Here is a 22,376-nt window from a genome sequence, read left to right as displayed (position 1 = left end):
CACAACTACACTTAATGAGCAATAGCCTCAGTATGGGCAACACGTACAGTAGCAGCGTGCCATAAAAACTGAGCCAACACTGGTTACTGCTTTCCAGAAAACTACAAACAGGAGCCTGGAAACCCACTACATTATGTATACTACAGCCTCAAACGTCCTTCCTATGGCAAAACATAGTTTTAATACTTTTTGGTGGATGCATATGTTATCAACAATGAAATAGGTGAACATGTTTCACTGAAACAACAACGGCCTACCACCAGGGCTGGCTTTAGGACTGCTGCATCTGGTGCAAAACACTATGCTCCTTCACTCTGTGCCTCTACTCTCCTTTGAACCACTCTTCTTTATGCCAGTACACTTTACACCTCCTTACTCTACTATGCACCACTGCATTCTTTGCCACTGCACCATACACCATTCCGGTCTAGGCCACTCCACCCTGCTCCACTCTCTGCCACTCTACTCTTTAAAGCTTTACTCTACTCCCCTACTCTGTGCCACTCTGCTCTACGCCACTCCTCTTTACGCCACTCTGCTCTACGCCTCTACTCTATACTCCTGCAGTCTACCCTGCACCACTCCCTCTAAGCCACATCACTCTACTTTGAAACAATCTGTGCCACTGAACTCTACGTACCACTACTCCACTCTGTGCCACATTACACCACTGTACTCTCCTCTGCGCCACTCTCCTCTGCGCCACTCTCCTCTGCGCCACTCTCCTCTGCGCCACTCTCCTCTGCGCCACTCTCCTCTGCGCCACTCTACACCAATGAACTCAACACCTTTTTACTCAAAACCAATGCGCTCTACGCCAAGTACCTGCACCACTGCACTTCACAAGCTCTACTCTGCAACACTACACCACTCTATGCTACTCTACACCACTCTGTTGTATGCCACTCAACTCTGCACTATTCTACGCCTCTCTAGTATACACCGCTCTACTCTGCGCCACTGTACGCCACTCTACACTGCAAGACTGCACTCTCAGCCACTGAACTCAATGCCACTCTACTCTGCACCACTGCCCTTTGCATCACTGCATGCTAGACCACTGCATGCTATGCCACTCCTAACCATTGCGCTCTAGGTCAATGCACTCTATGCCACTCTGTTCTACACTCCATCACTGTACTCTATGCCACTTTACTCTGCACCACTCTACTCTTTACCACTCTACTCTATGCCACTGTACTATACACAACTGCAGTCTAATTTCCACCACTCAACTCCACGTCACTGTACTGCACTCTATACCAGTACTCATCACTGCACTCCACTCTAATCTATTCTGCCCCACACCACTATACCTCTCTTCACTCTACCCTGAACCACTCCACTCTACTAAGAATCAGGCTCTTCTATGCCACTGCATCATACACCACTGCACCCTACTCTGCATCACTCTACCCTTCACCACTGCACTCTACGTCAATGCCCTCTATACCACTTTACTCAAAACCAATGCACTCTAAGCCAATCTACTCTGCACCACTGCACTTTACGCCCCTTCACTCTAGCCATTCTACTCTACAATACGACACAATGTGACACTCAACTCCTCTCTATGCCATTTTCAATAATGCTCCACTCAACTCCCTCTGTTCCACTCCATGCCACTTTACTCCTCTCTATTCTACATCACACTGTACACCACTTCACTCCACACTATACCACTCACCTCTATTCTACACAACTCTATGCCACTGCATAACACTCCACTTAATTTTACGACACTCCACGTCAGTGTCCTTTGCCACACTAACTTTTAGCCATAGTGAACAGCAGCCACGCTGGTGTGCAGCATGGCTAAAGCATATTGGCAATGCTAATATCTCTTGCATTGGTGAGACCTGTTGGCTTTGCCAATGTTAGTTTAGGACCAGAACTTTTTTCCTCATCAGACATTTGCCTATAGCAAAACAGGGAAAAACAAGCGTAGCGGAAAAAAGTAGGAAGGGAAAGAAGGAAAGAAAGTCAAAGGAAGAAAGCAGGAATCTACCTGAGTTAGACGAGGGGTAGGGCTTGTCTGATAGAGGATGGGAGAATCATGAGGTTGATTTAAGACTACACAGCCCAGATATTCGGTGCGCTGACATATAAAAGCACTGACCAAGGATTTTTGAGCAGAGCTATATTTATTTCAATATCAAAGCAACCCCCTTTGGTCCTGAAGAAAAGCCTTGGGATAGGGCTTGAAACTAGTTGACCAGTTGGGTCATATACCCTAGGAGTTTCCCAACATCCCCATATTTTAATAATATCGGCTAGGAGAGTGAAAAAACTAACCTTTTTCCCACTAGTCAGATATTTTTAAACCTCTTTTTATGCTCAATAAAACCCACTCCAATACCATTACTATCAGCATAGGTGCTTAGGAACATCAAACTATTAGTGCTCCCACATACGTGTTAGTCTCGTAGCACACCCCTTTCCATAGCAGGTTAGGGAGGAACCCTATGATGAAGCATGCCACCAAGGGGTAGCCCTGATGGGTGATGGTTACTTAAAAGGAAACCACTATAACAAAAAAGGGGACAGAAAGAGAAATCGTGGATTCGTTCTCCCTACACAGATATATTTAAACATATGGAATCCACACAAGGTGTGAGGGTGATCCCTATAGTAGTGTGGAGCACACAGTGTTTTTTAAATACCCCTCACACACCAAAAGGACCCTTGGTGTCATGCTTCATCGTGGTCTTCGCACCCCTCTACGGGATGCGGCGTGCTTCTAACCTACGATTACGTGGGAGCACTTTTTTGGCTACGTGTGGTGCATGTGGGGTAATGTAAGTGTTGGTGAGTGGTGGGGTTTTAAGTGAATAAATTGCAATTTAAGAAGGACCTGGCACGTGGGGTTTAACAAAAAAACTTTAATGTACCCCCGTGCTGGTACTGTTAAAAGGGGTGAAAACTTGAGGTAATTTGTATTTTAATGTACGTTACCTCTTGTGTGTGTCAACATGTTTCGGAGCGGAGCTCCTTCAGGACGGGGTACACAAATCCCCACCTTACTCACGTTTGTTAAGAAGTCTGGTAATTACAGAAAAGTGAAAATAAAATAATAAAAGGCTAGTATGTGCTTAAATTTCTGTAAAGATTTCTGCAATTGAGAAGCTGAAACAAGAGCATAAAGAGGGGAATAATATATTGGTAATATGTCAATCCATTACCAACAACAGAGGTTCAGTGACCTAGAGAAAATTATTATGTGAGGGCAGCAGCAACTAGACAAATAGTGTCATCCTATTGGTGATGGTGCTCCCTGTAAAAAAAGGACGAAGACAAAACAAACATAACACTAAACATAAACCACACGCTCTAGTTGTATAACCTGTAAAGTATTTGGGGTCAATTAATGCTTAATCAAAGATGAGTCAAGTTGCATTAATTCATACTTGCTGCCAAAGTTTGGTTAGCACCATGAGCCCCCGAACATTGGGGGTCTGTAGTGCTGAATTAGCACCCTGTAAAAGTAAGATTTGATCCTGAAGTCATGCTTTACATTCCACTTACTTTTTAGATGTTCAAAAGTGCTGCTGCCAGATTGTTACTCACTGTTACGAGGGAATTTCTGCGTCTGACTATCTCACAACGCGGCTCCGAGGAAAGTGAGGAGGGCCATAGGTAGGCGCTTTAAATAGCCATTCTGGCGCCTGTTTAGAAGGTAATTGATTGAAACCGGAAAAGGACCGAATGCCCAAATACGGTCGTTCCGGACCGTGAGTAAATAACATGTCACAGGTGCAGGCGACCAAAGCGCATGGGCGAGATCCGGGACGAAGTGTCTCGAGCCTCTCGCATGTGCCGGAAAATGCCCCAATGTCGTCGGCGTGGGCAGCCAAATAGCGGAAGCGTCAGGGCTGGACGAGGTGTCTCTGGCCTTGCGCATGCGCAGGAGAGCGCCTCAAAATCGTAGGCGATAGCGGCAAATAAGCGCATGCACAAGGGCGGGACGAGGTGTCTCTGGCACCGCGCGTGCGCGAGTAAAGCCCCGGGATCATATTGCTATAAAGGTTGATGGTGGCAAAACGAAGTCAGCGTCAAGTGCTGCATATACACATTGGTACATATAGGCTCAGATTTGAATACTGTATGCTTTTTAAATAGAGTAGGAATGGCAGCAGCAACATATTACCTGTTCAGTGACATATTCATTTTATGCGCATTAGACTGCTCCTATGAGTTCAATGGTTCGCGTCAATACCATTAGACGTGAATTGAATGCTGCATGTACATAATAAATGTAAGACACGAAGATAGATACTTGGTGGCTACTTGCTGATGCTGTGTCTATTCTTTTATAGTGACATTGTTATTTAAGTTGGCCCCACGGAATGTTATCATTGAGACCCATCACATGGGTGCCCAGCCGGAACACCCATCATTGCTCTTTTTCAAAGAGACCTTTGTCAGAGGGCAGCTGTAGGAGTAGGAGAGGAGAGAGGTCGAAAAGCGGGAGATAACAGCTAATCCATAGACCTAGTGGATTAGCGGACATACCTACACAAAAAGTGATACGGCCCATCTGTCCACCAACAGCCACTACCAAGGGAGGCTCACATAGCGCTACCGGTCAAAGTACAGCGGCCATCTTGAGAAGTCAATCACGAACAGAGCAGGCGTCAACACCACAATCACGAGCAGACCAAGGGCAGGCAGAGAGTGCGGAAAAAACAGACGCACTAGAGAGCAACCCTCACGCCCCGGACCGCCCGTCATAGCGGTGGGAGGGAGTGAGGAGCCCAGCCGCACAGCCATAACAGGACGCACCAGATAACGAAACTGCAACGAAGGAGGCGGCCATCTTTAGAGCAAAAGCGAGCTCGCCATATAAAATAAGAGCGAAAGGAAGGCAACACTCACGCCCCGGACAACCCGTCATAGCGGTTGGAGGCAGTGAGGAGCCCGGCCGATCAGCCTTAACAGGGCACACCAGAAGCAAAGGCTAAGGGGAAAAACGATAACGAAACAAACAAAGGGGGCGGCCATCTTGAGAGCAAACGCGAGATCGCCATAAAAAACAAGAGCGAAAGGCAGCCACAACACCTACACCAACGCCTCGGACCCCCAGTTAGTGGGGGAGGCAGAGTAGATGCTCTGCTAATACAACGAGAACGATCAACCAAGCTGAATCATAATCCCACCCTCCCACCAAAGCCTTAAAAACCAAAGAAAGCACAGATAAGGAGGCTGCCATCTTAAGAAAAAGGCGGTGAGCCAGTTGCGAGTGCGACCAGGGTTACATGAGCGAGGTTCAAGGTGGCAGCAAGGCTAACAGTGAACAAAGGGATAACAAGCACACCACAAAAGCCCTACCCGGCACCCGTCCCCCACCGGAAACCGATCAGGAGGCAAGGAACAATCCAGCCAAACATATACTTGCCGCCTGAGCCTATAAACAAGCATACGAACACAACACAGCAAAGAACCACCATAAAAGCACGAGAGTGCAACAACATCACAATCTCTGCACAAGCTCAGAGCGCCACGACTGCAAGCAAGACGGAGAAAAGACCAAAGATAGACAGAGAACGGAAAACACTCAAAGAAACACCAAATGCATCAAAGGCAGTAGGCACTGGCAAAGTAAGAAGCACTCGTACAAGATCACACCCAACACCAAACGCACAGTACACCAGCACTCAGGATAAGAAAACCACACCATCGCCACCATTGGGCAACGAAAAAAGATTTGTACTCTTACAATTCAAAAGAGGGCTGGGCATTATGGCAAGGAGTGACGGCAAGACAACACAACAACAAAAAAAGCCGAAAGCTGATGGCACACCAGAGTCTCCCTTCAAACAAAAGGCGGACATCGGCAGCACGCTGGACAGTATACTGAAAAAACTTGCCGAAGTCCACAATTTGGCCAAATCAACCCAAAAAAACACCGATGCCATACAACTCGAGCTAGCGGCATGTAGAGCAGACATCCACACGGCTAACAGCAGACTATCTACAGTCGAGCAGAGAGTGAGCGACATAGAAGACAAATCACATCTAGCGAGCAAAACAATGGGGCATATTGCTAAAGCAATGACAGACCTACAAAAACAAGCAGCTGACTTCGAAGACCGACAAAGGAAAGGGAACATAAGAATTCTTGGCATACCAGAAGGAGAAGAAGACAAAACTGGTTCCTGCGTGGCCATACTACAAGACCTCATCCCGAAATTAACAAACCTAAAGTTCGAAAAACCCTTTTGAGCTGGACAAGGTGTATAGGGTACCAGTGCACAAACAAGGCAACAGACAAACACCAAGGCCAATAATATGCAAACCCTTACACTCATACCAAACAGAAGCCATTTTCGGAGTAGCGAGGAAAAGCCCGAACCTACAATGGCGTGGCAGTAAGGTCATCCTAACGCAAGACTACTCCAAAACCACAGTAGACATCAGAAAAGGCTTCCTAACGCAGAGAGACAACCTAAGAAAAAAAAATCACCTACTCTTTCATCGGTCCGGCAAGGTTCAGAATAAACAACTACGGAACAACGTTAATCTTCGATGACCCAACAGAACTATCGCGTTACCTGACAACAACCGAACCACAAGAAATGGAACTGGCGACTACATCATCAAAAAGAAGAGCATCACAAGATAACGTGGCAGAATAGACTCATAGAAAGAACAAATAAGAGCGGCTCACTATAAAGAACTAACATGGAACTGAGCACATCAAACAACATATCTACCTCAAACAAGACAATGTATCTACCTCCTATAGAATGGTATATCAAAAAGCAAACAATTGACCTTTAGAGCAATGAAGAACAGTAAGAACATCATGTGCCAGCACGAGACATTAAGCAGACAGCGATCGGACCAGGATCTGGCCAGGAATATTCATATCCTTTAAATGATTTGAGCGATGGGACCAACGGGAGAACATGTAACCCTAAAAGTATACAAATGCGATGTAGGAGTGGAGGGTATACAAAGGGCGCTTGTTAACACGAACGATAACCAGGCTATACAATGTCCCAGGGGGCAGAGGACCTTGCTGTCGCACGCTTCCAGTATGACACACTAGAAGGGGGGGAGGCAGAGGGGGGGTGGGTAGGGTAAGAGAAGGGAGCGCTCATGTATGTTCGTCCCGTTATGTCCGTCATGTCTGTCACGTCTGTCAAGTTAGTCATATCCAGAACAAGATCCATCCAGCAACACTACAGCCACCAGCAAGACCAGTCACACTACACTATCATCCAAGCGATCAGAAATTGAAAATAGAGCGATCAACAACATACCACAATGAGTAATAAGGACACACTACAATCCGACCTCAAGATTATATCTCTGAACGTAAAGGGCCTGAACCCTCCTGTAAAAAAGAAAAAGATTTTAGACTACCTAGCAAAAACAAAAGGAGATATCATCCTCCTGCAAGAAACTAAACTGTCGTTAGAAGACGCGAATAAGATCAAAGCAAGATGGATAAGCCAGCTAGCCTGCTCACCAGCAGTAGGAAAAAAGAGAGGAGTAATCACTATAGTGAACTCCAAGTCCAAAATAACAATCGAAACAGTAGAACAAGATGAGGAAGGCAGACTTCTGCATACCCTACTCCAAAAGAGGAGAGGAAACCATATCAGTAACCAATAGCTATGCACCAAACACAGAGGACACAGTATTCTGGGAGGGGGTAACCAGGAAACTAGAAAAAAAAAACGAACCGCTTGAATATCGTAGCAGGTGATTTTAATCTAGCCCTAGACCACACCCTAGACAGACAGTCAAGCTCCAAGAGTAGGCCACCAGCCTCCCACAACATCCTGAAAAACAGATTTCAGCTACAAGACCCTTGGAGACTTCAGCACCCAGACACCAGAGATTACACCTTCTACTCCAACCCGCACAACACATAGAGCAGGATTGACTACATTCTCGTCTCAAAATCACACACGCACCTGATAGAACATACAGATATAGCAGCAAGAACGGTCTCTGACCACTCTTGTATCAGCCTACACCTAACAGGCAGGCACAACGACCACATTACCCGCAAATGGCGTTTCAACAACATAACAATAGCAAGGCAAGAGGACAAAGACACTATCAAAAACTATATAAAGGAAAACAAAACAGGGGACACTGACCTGAAATACCTGTGGGAGGCCTTGAAAGCAACCATCAGGGGTAGCCTAATAGAAATCAAGGCCAGAAGGGACAGAGAGGCAAAATCGCAGCTAGATAAACTAGAAAAGGACATTAAACATCTAGAAACGCAACACATAGACAACACCTCGAATTCAAAACTCCTTCTAACCCTCACAGGAAAGAAATATGAATTCAACAGAATCCTCAGCGAGCGAGCTGGACTGTGGATCAGTAAGTACAAACAGATCAATCTCTGCGCAGCCAGCAAGGCAGGGAAAACACTAGCGTCATACCTAAAATGCAAGCAGAGATAGCACAGCATCTCCAACATCACGGACCAGCAAAACAAAACACACACAAGTCACAAAGAAATCCTACAAACATTTAGAGTTCTACAAAGAGCTATACACAAGAGACGACAACATTGACAGGGCAGGCACAACAGACTACCTAAAAAGCCTCAACCTACCCAAGTTACTAGAAGAGGAAGCGAAAACACTAGGCCAAGACTTCAAAGAGACAGAGATAGCAATGGCCATAAACTCACTAAAAGACAACAAAGCACCAGGACAAGACGGCTACACAGCACCCTTCTACAAAAAGTTCAAAGAACTCCTTACCCCAGTCCTGACCAAATCATTCAACCACTGCGCAGAGGAAGGGACAGTAACAGAAACAATGGCACAAGCCGACATAATTGTCATTCCAAAAGAGGGTAAAGACACGCAATGGCCCAAAAGCTACCGCCCCATATCGCTAATTAACCTTGACTGCAAAATATACGCAAAAGTACTAGCCACTAGACTAAACAAAATACTACCACAGCCAATCGGAAACACGCAAGTAGGGTACATGAAATCTTGCATGTTGCATGATAATACCAGACTACTATGCCAAGTGATAGAATACTCCTCTAACTCACTCCACCCGGCAGTCGCAATAACACTAGACGCCGAAAAGGCGTTTGACAGGGTTTCATGGCACTTCCTCGAAAACTGCTTACAAGAATACAATGTAGGGTACGAGTACACGAAGAAAGTCATGGCGCTGTACAAAAAGCCAATAGCGAAAATAGCCATAAACGGCGGGTCATCGGCCCCGTTCGAACTAGAGAGAGGAACGAGACAGGGATGTCCTCTCTCCCCGCTACTCTTTCTACTAGCACTAGAACCTCAGATCATAGACACCCTAGCAAACAGAAATATCACAGGTATAACAATAAACAACACTACAGCCAAGATCGCCGCCTACGCAGACTATCTACTAATACTGACGAACGACCCATCCCACTCCATACCAGCACTCATGTGTACAATAGAAACATATGCCAAACACTCAGGCTACAAGATCAATAAGGACAAATCGGACTGTATGCCATTCAATATTCACACAGCAAAGGAGGTATTGGGTAACGTAGGACTAGTGTGGCAACCAAAGGCCGTCAAATACCTGGGAATCCAATTTAAAAGAAGCCTAAGAGGCACGCTAGAACTGAACGAGACACTCGCGCTGAAAAAGGTTAAAGACCTACTAGACACATGGTCACCCAAGTTCATCACATGGTGGGGTCGTATAGACCCCATCAAAATGATAACACCTATAATCAACTACCTGGCAGACATGCTTCCCCTGCCCCTAACAGAGGACTTCCACAAAAAACTAGATCTAGGGATCAACAAATTTATATGGAGAGGGAAAAAAGCAAGAATAGGCCTCAGCAAGCTAAGGCTGGCGAAAAAACTGGGCGGGCTCAACTTAGCAGATCTGAAAACATTCCAACTAGCGTTCATAGCCAGACAAGGTATGCACTGGGTTCTGCCGAGACAAACAACATGGCTTGCCATAGAGGAAGCCATGCTGAATAACAAAGACCCACTTACACTACTAACCGCGAACAAACAAGCACTCAACAACACCCCGATCCTAAAGTTTACGAAACAAGCACTACTGAAGATTGACCGTAACCTAGAAATCCGCATCAAAAACTCGCAGTGGGAGGCACTCTGGGGTAACCACAAGATTAAATACAGACGGAAAACTTTAGACATGCATACATGGAAGATGCGAGGAATTCAGTCCCAGCACAACTAGAACAGGAAGGAACGCCACACACCTTCAACAACCTGGAAAAAAAACACAACCTACCAGATATAGAACTCTATAACTTCTTAGCCATAAAAACAGCCTTAACGAAATCAAAACTTCATAGACCTACCCCATCTATCTTCCAGCTCATGGAAAACATAAACAAAACAGGGCACCAAGTCTCACTTCTATACAAACTACTCTGACCAGTCACATCCAAGCTTAACGACAAAAAGACGGCTTACTGGGAAACCCAGTTACAATCCAAATTGACAGAGCAGGAACTACAAACACTATGGGCTTCCCCATCTAAGAATATGATATCCCCAGTACTAGCGCAGACCAAATTCTGGCTACTGCATCAAGCCTACTGGACACCAGCTCGCCTGGCCTCTATAGGTCTAATCAGACCCTCCAGGATATCGCGATTTCGCGGTTTGCCGTGAAATCGGCACTTTTGTGAAAATGCCGCGATTTTTACTAAAGTGCCCGCGAAATCGGCACTTTAGTAGAAATCGCGCTGCATTTTTACAAAAGCCGCTATATCCTGGGGGGGTCTGATTAGAGCGTGTTTCTCCCTCCACATACTGTCTTGTAGTTTAGTTTCGCATTGTACTTCGCTACATTCCTGCAGGTACGTACCCTCAGCTGAAGCTGTGCACTGAACATCTGATCTGTACAGACCTTCTCCGACCTCCAGGATGTTTCTTGCAGCTTCGTGTAGAAGGAGCCCAATATCCATCAGACACAACTAAATTTTCCGATTCTGTCATGAGAAAAGCAGGGCCATCAATTTGCAGTGCTCTGGCTTGTGTCAGCCTCGGGGAAGCAGTTTTATTTGCACGGCCGTGCGGGCCTGTGGGCGCCGTCAGCATGAACTCACATGGGCAGCGGTTGTCTGAAGCCCCCACTGCAGGTTATAGAGTGACCTCGCGGCTTCCCCAGGACACATCTGAAAACACAGTATCCTTCCCAGAACCAGCAAGGTAAAGTGCAATATCACAGCGCCTAGCGCTACGAAGGAACCGCGAGGTGAGCTGTATAGAATTCTCCCCACAACCATTTCCCCATCACTGGAGCAGTACGAGCCTTCGATTGCATCTCAAGAAAGGTTTTTACAAGAGAATTATGGCACGTGGATGGCAGCCAGGGCCCAGTGCAGATGTAGAAGAGAAGAGAGAGGCTAACTTGATATGTTGTTCACGTGCAGGAGGTGGAAAAAGCAATATCGGAGGTCGGTGCTGCTGCGTCTCAAAGCTGTGCAGTGACACACAGATATGTGCCCGATCTTAAACTTAGAAATGCAGACTTTATCACCTAACACCACTCATGTTCAGCAATGAACGTCTTTGGATATATCACCAAAAGGCAACATTGTCTTTTAAACTGTCAACAACGGAGAGATTTTTCTCGACATTACCGAATTCTATTTCTAAAATCTTGTTATAATAAAATAAGATGTGCGACTTTCAAGTATTTAAGTATTGCAGTTATTTCAGATATTTAGTTAACTGAATGCACTTGTGTCAAACCTGATGATTTTAAATTGCAGTCTCCAATATTCCTGCCAAACTCTTTCTTGTCCAGGTCCTTACGTAGATTATGTGTAACCTACATCCAGAAATCGGCTCCTCGGTGCTTATCAAAACCAACAACCTTCTCAAATCCTTTCTTTAGACACTGTGTTACGCCTATGAGTTCCGTTTTGAGTCATTGCATTATATCACTGTGCATTAATGAAACATTATCATTATATCACGGCACCTAGCTACAGGGAGGTCCCGACCACGCAGATTGCCTATCCAGTGCATTGACCAGATCAGTTGCCCGACCAGGTAGAACACTTCCATATTAGGCACCCAAATTGCTCCACATTAAAGGGGAAGCATCACCTTATTTATTGCCATTATTTTGCATTTGACCTCCTCCAAATCAAGTCGAACAACAAACTACTGGGTTCCTTGAAAAATGCTACTTTTCAAATCACTGGTCTGGCCTCAAAGAAGTACAGCAGCAAAGGCAATAATATCATTTTAATAACTGTGACTCTGCATTTGGGAGAGACTGATCATTTACTTCAAAAGGGCACTGAGGACCTCACAGTGTGTCTACATTGTAAATAAACCAAATATACATAGCTTCATGTTGTTAAATAACTAAAAAAAACTAAGATATCTGTGTTAGTTGTAGGAAAAATGGCCACATAAAATGCTGGAAAATTGCCGCTAAATTTCCATATTTGTGCCGCTAAATTTCCATTTTTGTGCCGCTAAATTTGCTAATCCATGCCGCTATATCCTGGGGGGTCTGGACAAGGACACATGCTGGAACTGCGGAACAGAGAAAGGAGACCTAGAACACCTCATCTTCAGCTGCACAAAAGGTAAAAAAATTCTGAAAACAGGTCCTAGACTTCACAAATAAGACACTGGTCTGCAGCCTTAGAGAGACATTTGCCACAATAGTCACAGCACATATCTCACCAGACAGCTCCACCCAGGAAGACAGAAACCTCCTTGATTTCCTCCTCACCTCAGCAACAAAGATTGTACTCACGAACTGGAAGGACACCTCCAAGACCACGTTCAAAGGGTGGCTAAACTGGGTAATCTTCCTTAGAGGTGCAGACATCACCACTCTCAGAAACACGCCAGGAAGACACCCCTACAGAGAGATGTGGTCCAAACTAGACAAATTCATAGACTCATTAAAACCCCCATAGACAAATTACAACCTAACCTCTAATCGGAAGGACCCTTCTGTCACAAACAACCACCACCACTTTGTTTTATGTCTCATGTTTCTAACTAGACACGCGCCAATGGCAAGAACTAAATGTTAATTGTTACGTGTAAGCCCAACAGACTGATCGTACAATGCCGTACCGCCGAACTCACCACAAAGAAAAGCTAAAGCGACGACTAACCAAAGAAATATGTATCTTTATGTTTGTCATAATATGTAATCTGTAAATACCAATAAAAATAATAAAAAAGAAATTTAAAAAAAAGAAAGGCAGGAAGCACTTGAAGCAGTTGCGACCCTGGGTACGGCGAATGGTGTTGTCAGAGTGGGACCCCCAGCCACATAGCGAACCGGACATGAGTGGCTCGTCATCCCCATCCACAGTACTTTCTGAAGACATGAGTATGCCAGTGGTGACACCCCAAACAGCTGACCCACTCATGTGATTGAGTGGTGAACTGTGGCGACCGTGCAGGGGTCTCTGCCTTAGACTATGTTGGTACTGGTATCCTTCTAAAAACATTGCTGTGCGCGCTGTTGTTTCATGTTTGGTTTAAACAAGAATGATTGCGCTGCTATGGAAAGTTGCACGGCTGGCTGAATGTAGATGTATCGACAGGCTCGTGCTTGGAAGGCGCTGAGCGTTTACTGCACTAGCGGGCTCCTCTGCTGGCATCCTGCACCGGCCCTGTGCGTCTATATATGCCCCAGATTCCCCAAACACCTCTTGAACGGCCGGGAGGTCTGAGATAGGGGTGTTCCATAATACGGTTGTTGGCAACACACTCACCCAGACGGCCATTGCGCTGGACTGACACATTCTTGTGTGGTGGATCTTGCTGAGGTTTGGACTTATGCCCTCTTGGGGACTTGCCCTTTTTGTTACACTGGTTGTGATTCTTCTCATGTTTCAGTTGCGGCACACTGACATCCCTTCCCCTGATGGTGTTCGTAGGCCCCACTTTGAGGTGTTCCTCTGGCCCTGCGCAGGTGCAAAGCATCCAGACACATGACACACTAACATACTGACCTGGAACATCCGCGGTATGCACACTCCGTCACGCCGTTACTCGGTCTTTTCCTACCTGCAGCGCCATGGGGTGGGGATTGCTCTTCTTCAAGAGATGCATATGACGCAGATTGAGCTTGAGAGGCTCCGCAGGCGCTGGAGGGGGCAGATTTTTGGCACAACCTTCTCTGCGCATGTGCGTGGCACGTTGATATGGGTGAGGGCAGGTATCCCCTTCATTTGCAAAGAGGTACAAGTGGACCATGAGGGAAGGTACTCCCTAGTGCGGGGGCGGTTAAAGGGTCAGGAAATCCTGTTAGGATCCCTTTATGCCCCGAACACGGACCAGCCCTCCTACTTTGAGGGCTTGAACCAGATCCTTCACCCATATGCTGGTCTCCCCTGGTTGCTTGGAGGGGACTTTAACATGGTGCTGGATGTGCGCCTGGACCGTTCCTTCCCTCCGGGCTGCGGCGGTGGCATCTAATGCGCAAGCGTTCGGGGATTGGCTTTCATACTGGGAGGAACATGACCTATGGCGCGCGCAGCACCCCACAGACAGAGTATACTCCTACTACTCTTCAGTCCACAATTTGCATGTCCGGTTAGACCGGATAGTCGGCACCCAGTCACTGCTCCCGCTCCTTACCAAATCAGAGTACCTAGGGAGAACACATTCTGATCATAACCCCTTATGGTTCCAGCTCAGTTGGGGGGCAGATCGCCCACCTGTGCCAACGTGGAGGCTGCAGCCTACCGCGCTCGAAGACGCTGAGTTCCACTCATCCCTGGGCACGACCATTTTAGCTTACTTTGAGGCCAACGAAGGGACGGCGAGCAGCGTCATGGTGGAGGGGGATGCACATAAAGTAGCTATTTGCGGACACTGTAGGGGGGCCACATGGAATATACGCAAAATGTTGTCTGCCTCCCTGGCACGCTTGGAGACCGAGCTCCTGCGGTACGAGAGGGAGGGTGAGGGGACGGGCGAGTACTCGTGCACATTGAGTGACCTACGCACTAGGCACGCGGCCCTTATGGAGCAGCTGCGATGTCATAATTATGCGGCACACGCGGCTAGGACACATGCCAAGGTGGACAGAGCCGGCCGGCTGTTAGCCTGGTAGGTGCAGAGAGACGGGCGCGGAGCACCGATAAGAGCCTTGTGTACAGCGGAGGGGGAGATGGTGTACACACAACATGAAATTCATCGTGTTCTGACTGACAACTATAAGCAGCTATATAAAGCCCACGGCACTGGCCCCAGACATGCGTTAGAAAGGTTCCTGGATACTGTTACCTTGCCTGTGCCAACTGAGGAGCACAGGGATGCGCTTAATGCCCCCTCACTCTGGAGGAAGTGAGAGACGCGATCCAGGGTATGGCGACGGGGAAAACCCCAGGACCGGATGGCCTACCCGCCGAATACTATAAGGCGAACAGGGAAATCCTCACGCCTTTGCTCCTCCAGCTGTATAACTCAGCTATAAGCGACGGCTGGTTACCTCCATCCATGCGGGAAGCGTTTCTGGTCTCACTGCCCAAGCCAGACAGGGACCCCTCAGCTTTGGGTTCGTACAGGCCACTGGCAATGCTTAACGTGGACTATAAAATTTCGCAAAAGCTCTCTGGGGAGGGGCAAACACCTGGTCCGTTGGTTTGCTGGGTCGCTCAGGATACACACCGGGACTAGTCTAGCCTCACTTCGGGGTAAATGGGACCACGACATGAGTAGGCCGCTATCTGAGGAGTGGGAGAGAATTCTTAAAAGTCCGGTACGCATTCCCAGAAATATGCGCTTCCGCCAGATACAACTTTGTTGTTCACAGGGCCTACCTCACGCCTGAGCTAATCAACAAGTATTTTCCTCGCACAGACGCGTCCTGTCCCAGATGCGGGGAGTTTGGTGCGGGGCTCCTCCACCTTCTGTGGAGTTGTTCTAGACTGCGCACTTACTGGAGTGTAGTAGTGAGCTGCTCAGGAAGTGTACTGGTCGTATTATACCCTTTGATTGGCCGGAATACATTCTGCAACAATTCAGGAAACCGGCCAAAGATAGTGTTGTTCCGCTTTTTAGATCTGGGGATGGTGGTGGCAAAACGCCTCCTCACGAGGCGCTGGAAGACACGCGACCCACCTGGCGTACAGGCGTGGACCACCTCCTTTCAAGCAAGGGCCCGGGCGGAGTGGACAGCCATACGCAGGGAGGAAACGTTGGGGCTCCGAAAAGAACCAATAGCACAGCGCTGGGAGCACATGCTCAACGCCTTGCAATTGCCAGGTGAGGTTAGCGGTGCGGGAGCTGTAGAGAGTTAGGGGGCGCTCCCGGGGGTTGGAGTTTACCGTGGGCTGTTCCCCGGTCTAGATCATCTGTTGGATACCATTATCGACTCCCGGAGTCATGCAGGTTTCAGGTGCAGGCCCAACTGTGGCTGTGGTACGCGCGCGGGGTGGTGGGGGGCTGAAAAGAGGGGGAAGAGGGGGCGTGAGTAAGGGATTAGCGTATGTATGTGTCTGTGGTTTTGCCGCTGTGGTTTTCTTCTCTTTGCTTCTTTGCAGTTGTTGTAAAAAAGTTATATTTGTGCATCGGTCCACGTTGGAGGGATCCACCCTAAATTCTGCCAATGTACTAAGCTTAGCGTGTGGACAGTCATGGACAAATTTGGGGGCTGCCCCCCCAGACACCCCACACTCTTGCCAGCTTTGGGCGCTTATCCTTTGTTTATGAAATATTGTACTTGTGACACTGTGTCCCTCCACTGTTATTGTATAATGTGCATGGGTGCTTGTTTGGCATGCCCAAATTGCTGAGCTGATATTGTTGAAGTACCTCCTGTACCATAAAACCTTTAAAATGCTAATAAACAGATTTGACAAAACAATCTTACAAGAGTTCGGGGACTCCAGAAGGAGGAGCGGCGAGGGAATACCTGTCCCTTCTCCCCCTCCCCACCCTGACCGAAGATAATGCGGACCAGCTGGGGACTGAAATCTGGGAGCATGAAATTAGGACTTGCCAAGGACAAGACCCCTGGAACAGATGGGCTCCCCATGGAGTTTTATGCTACATATGATGAAGTGCCCCCAGACTAGTAGAGATGTATGCAGCAGCCGGAGAAGAGGGAGTCCTCCCAAAGACCACACACAAAGCATTAGTGATACCACTGCTCAAGCCGGGCAAATCCCCTCTAGAGTGTGCGGCCTTCAGGCCACTGTCAGTGCTCAACTTTGTCTTTAAAATACTGAGCAAACTACTGGTGATGAGACTGCTCCCCTATATGACCAGTCTTGTCCACCCAGACCATGCGGGGTTCATCCCGGAAAGGAACATGACTCTCAATATTTGGCAGCTTTATCCATATTAGAGATGAGCGGTCGGGAGGAGAGGGGGCAAGATTTGCTATAGATATTGAGAAGGCATTTAATAGCCTGGAACGTGGATTTCTCTATGCTGTCACGGAACAGATGGGAGTCAGGCAGGGTTTCATAAGATGGGTATGCCTGCTGTACTCGGGGCCACTGTCCAGAATGCGGACAGGCTGCACAATATCGGAGCAGTACCGTGTGGAGAGGGGAACATGACAGGGGTGCCCCCTCTCCCCCTGCTGTTCACGTTGGCCATGAAACCCTTGGCCTGCTTAGCCCGAACGGGCTGTAGATACCGAGGCTTACTTCTGGGAGGGCATTCACACCTCATCGCGCTATACGCCGATGATCTACTCTTATTCTTGAAGGACCTGGAGGTAGAATTGCCAGGAGTCCGAGACTTGATGGAGGAGTTCGGGGCCCTGCCGGGGTGACTGGGGGATTTGACGTGGGAACCTCTCTGCCTTCAATACCTGGGGGGTAAAAATATATAATTCACAACTAGACATCCAGGAAGGGAACATAGGAGGAGCATTAAGATCCTTAAAATATAGAATGACCTTCTGGGGGGACCTTCCTCTGTCTGTGGTGGGTAGAATCGCCCTGTTAAAGATGGGGGCTCTCCCCAGACTGCTATATTTCCTCACCACACTACCCGTGTGGGTACCAAGGGCATGGTTTGCAGAACTTGACACATGCCTTTCATCTTTCATATGGGGGACTGGCCGACGGAGGCTGGCACTGGCAACACTGAAACAACTGGCTGCAGAGGGGGCACTGGCTGTTCCCGACTTTGAATCAATTTATTTGGCAGGGCAACTACAGAGGCATACACAGTTAATAGCTGTGAGACTGACACCAGATGGAGAAATAGGGCCCTTCACCCCCGAGAGAGACTAACTCTTATGTACCCTTCTGAGGACTGCGGGAACACCGCTGGAATGCACATACGAACAAAGAGTGATACACCGGTGCTTCAGAAGACAAGGACCCAACAATCCTATTCTCCAGACCTCCTACTGATTGTGATCTGAGCGCTGCCGCATGGGGGTAAATGTAGGGGACTAGAGGACTGGATGCAGGCGGGGGCCACCAAATTGGGAGACCTATATAGAAGAAGAACTTCTAATACCATTCAAAACAGTTAGAACGGACTGGGACGTCCCTAAAGGCCAGTTTTTGCTCCATAGAGTGATTACATGGTCTTTACGACGGCACTAGGGGACGGTCAACTTAGAACCTGAACATCACTCCACGTGTGGATACATAGGAAAGGCAGGAGGCACCATAAAGCTGTCACCTGCCTTTACAGAGCAATAGGCAAAGACTCCATCAAACCTTTGGTGACGTTGAGAGACCATTGGACAGTAGACCTAGGTATGCCCCTAGAAGACAAGTATTGTGAGAACATACTGGATAGAACTCTCAGGTTCTCAAGAAACTCCAGTTTTAGACTTATCCGCTTCTGTGTCCTACACCGGGTATACCTCACCCCAAATCACATCAACCGCTACTTCAACAGGGAGGATGTCAGATGCCCATGGTGGGGGGACCTGGGAGCGGACCTACTCAATATATGATATGGAGTTGCCAGGGGTTGACTACACATTGGCAGGAAGTGACGACTGAAACAGCTCGAATTTTCGACCGGGAGGTTCTGTGTACCATATTTTAGCCAAGTGTGACATAATTACTAGCCGATGGAAAGCACCAGGGTGACCAAGCATTGCTAGGTGGTGGAGAAATGGTCGAGCTGTGAGGGCAGGATTCTGCTTGGGAATGCACAAAGGGGGCTAGGCAAAATTGAAAGGGCCAGGGCATGGGAGGGTCTAGTGGAGAGTGCGCGACACACTGACCTGAGATCCCGCAATTCAACATCGGGAACCCAGTTCCAACCAGGAAGCCCAATATGACAAAGTCCGGAGCGGGACTTGGCGCAGGCGCCGCCTGCTGAGGGACCTTAGATTTAGATAAGACAGGAAGTTCACATAAGGCTCAAAGAAGAGGACTAGTAACAGGACAGACAGGCAATAAAACTTTAATTGAGAAAGGGTTCCCCATACGCGCATAACAAAACAGTAAAAGCTACCTGCAGTGGTAGAAAGGGAGAGGGGTGGGAGTTGTTTGGGATCATTACCTATGGAACAAATGCATGCTAAGCAGTAATGGGATAAACTAACCTGAATATGTAACCACGAAAGAATGGCAGATAGCCAACAAGCAAACTGTATTTAATTTGATATGCAAAATAAGAAAAAAGGAAATAAAATCTATTTTTTTAAGGAAACGCATGTGATTGGTTCTTCAGCTGGTAGCAAAAAATGATGTTGCTCAGGGGTGGGTAAGAGCCTTTTTTTTTTTTGCAGAGTTTTATATAGCGCGAACTAGAACCGAATCAGTTATCAGAGCGCTTTACATAGCACCAGTTACGTTACATGAGGACACACTTTCATTTTAGGCACGGGGAGATTAAGTGATTTGCCCAGAATCACAGGGGGTTTTTGGCGTCGTGGGTAAGAGCCTTTTTTTTTTTTTTTGCAGAGTTTTATATAGCGCGAACTAGAACCGAACCGAATCAGTTATCGGAGCGCTTTACATAGCACCAGTTACGTTACATGAGGACACACTTTCATTTTAGGCACGGGGAGATTAAGTGATTTGCCCAGAATCACAGGGGGTTTTTGGCGTCGTTACCGAGACTCGAACCCAGATCCCCAGGTCCGAGGTCGAGCGCCTTAGCCGTTAGGCCAACCCCTCTCCCCTTAATATGTAGCTTAAGCTCTAGCTTAATATGTAAATCTGTGTATGGAGGTAGCGAGTGATCTACAAGGGAAGGGGCTAGTTGGGGAAATCTGAGATAATCCAGGTTATTTGGGGGTTGTATTATGGTTTGGTGCTGGAGGCTCGGGCTCGACCATGGGCCGGCCCATGGGCGAGGGGGCAACAAGCAGAAGTCACAATGAAGAAATGTTTATTAGGTCCAAGGGATTGGAACTCTATAAATGAAGCAGGTGTAAGGGGATGGGGGAGGGGGGAGGTAGACTTGAGGAGACGACCACATGTGTTATTGCTGCAAAACGTGAATTTGAGATATTGGAATCTATACGACTTCAAGGATGAAATCATGCAAATGTGTTCTTATTTGTTGTAAGATGGCAAATAAATACAAACACAAAAATAAAAACAAAATTCAAATTCATTTACTTTTGAAAAAACAAAGTTCTGTCAACATTATGCTTGGTATTATGAAAAGAGGTACTTGGGAGTTACTATGGCAGTTAATTTGTATGAGTCCTTACATCATTAATCCATGTTGTCTTTGTCTTGTACCATTCATATATTCTTTCATGGGGAGCGTTTATAATGTACTGCTCTGCTCATCTTGTCTAGTGGGATTGGTTATACGCTATATAAAGAGGGCTTTCAAGCAGAGCTATAATTCTAAGGACAAGTCATGCACTATGAAACTCCATTACAGGATTTATTGTGTCTCTCCAATCATGAATCAAAAATGTAGTTATATTTAGCTAAAGCATTCTGAAGTATGGGCTTCAACCCACAAGGAACACACCAAGAGTATTCTTTGTATGTGGTAATTCAAGAACTAAGTGGGTGGAGATTGTCCTTGAACTTTGATTGGTTGATAACGATACATGACAAGCTGTTTATCAAAATTGGGCTAATAAATGGGAGAGCATTATTTCCATACATTTTTAAGGTGTGAAAATTATACCACGTGAATGGAATTATTCATAGTTGAAAGATCTGAAGATAAATAATATTTGAAATTAAAAACTACGATTTGAATGTTTTAAAATTATCATTTTTTTAAATGTAGATGATTTTACCTGGCATACCTTGCCATAGAAGGGGGTTCGCGTTTTGCGTCCCCGTCATAGTACAGGATAGGTGCTTGGGAAAGATTCCCTATTTGAATTGGTAATGGTGTTGCTGAATGGGAATAGGCGAATTATTCAAACATGTGACGTACTATTTTGTTTGAGGAAGAATGTGAGTATTTCAAATATAATGATTAACTCAATATGATAATGGTGAGTAAATTAGATTTTGAGCTGGATTTAAAGACTGTAAAGTGCTTTATAACATTTAATTATTGTGCTGTTGCAATTTGTCATCATTCAGCAGGTTTGTTCTAACAGCATTTGTTCTCTTTCTCCTTCCACATACTCTGTAGGGGTTCCACTCGTACCGAGCCCAGCTGAAAAGGACAGCAGCGAACAGTCTGTTGGCATTGTTGGAGAATTGATTCTGAGCCATGTGTTAGAATCACTAAATTTTAATCTGGGTGTGTGGTACCAACAAAGAACCAAAGAACTTCTATTTTCTTTTCTTTTAATGTCTGGGACGAAAACCACAAATATGCTGAATTCGAAGGAAGCAAAGCTACTCCTTTGACCCCATTGGTCTCTCTGAGGACCAGGATACACTCACTTGGACAATGGCATAAGGTGGATCGAGGTGCTTCTCTGTGTGGCGTGCACACTTGTTCATTGTGTAGCAGTTTAGTACTATGCACAGAGCCAGGTGGTCCCTGTTGCACGTGGGCAATGGTTGATATTTATCGTTCTGTAGGAGTAACCTGGGAAGTATTCAATGATCCTTGTGCAGTGCTTCACATTGCAGAGGAAGTGACCATTGCTTTCATGGAACCAGAAGACTGTCTTAATTTACTTTCATTTTTAAATAAAACTAATTTGGTACATTTCTTAAAAATTGGTCTGGTGTACTACTTTTTGTGGTATTCTTTGTATATTTACATTTTTTAGGCTCTTGGTAACCTGTTAAGAAAAGGCTTTCTTCTACAACTGAAAGCGATCTCTGGTTCAGAAGTCACATTGTTTTAAATGTAAATAGTTTGCAAAATGTGAAGGTTTCGTATTTTTTTTATTGGTAAATTGATGTAATAGCCTACTGTAAATATCAAAAGTCCTAGTTTGATTGTGTGGCCCCTGTTTTCTCCTCCCTCCCTGGTGAGTTATATGACAAGGTCATGTACTAATGAAAACATGTTTTTAAAGTTTGCTTCTGATTACTT

The 22,376-nt window shown here is 46.5% G+C and overlaps 1 protein-coding gene and 1 long non-coding RNA gene across 3 annotated transcripts in view; one reads left to right on the top strand and one right to left on the bottom strand.

Annotated features, from left to right (window-relative positions):
- LOC144770607 (uncharacterized) overlaps positions 1 to 3,655 on the bottom strand; it is a 91,007-nt gene extending 87,352 nt beyond the window's left edge. The window contains exon 1 of the long non-coding RNA XR_013598950.1: positions 3,526 to 3,655. This is a non-coding gene — a long non-coding RNA (uncharacterized LOC144770607). The remainder of the gene's footprint in view (positions 1 to 3,525) is intronic.
- Positions 1 to 22,054, top strand: part of PRRG2 (proline rich and Gla domain 2) — a 346,092-nt gene extending 324,038 nt beyond the window's left edge. For both annotated transcript variants that reach the window (XM_078655284.1, XM_078655285.1), the window contains exon 8: positions 21,516 to 22,054. In XM_078655284.1, coding sequence (XP_078511410.1) covers positions 21,516 to 21,543 — 28 coding nt within the window. In that variant the 3' untranslated portion in view covers positions 21,544 to 22,054. The remainder of the gene's footprint in view (positions 1 to 21,515) is intronic.
- The last annotated feature ends 322 nt before the right edge of the window (positions 22,055 to 22,376 follow it).

This window comes from Lissotriton helveticus, chromosome 7 (assembly GCF_964261635.1).
Source record: "Lissotriton helveticus chromosome 7, aLisHel1.1, whole genome shotgun sequence".
In the NCBI taxonomy this organism is placed as follows: domain Eukaryota; kingdom Metazoa; phylum Chordata; class Amphibia; order Caudata; family Salamandridae; genus Lissotriton; species Lissotriton helveticus.
The sequence above is the reverse complement of the archived record's forward strand: the minus strand, read 5'-3'. Positions and strand labels throughout refer to the sequence as shown.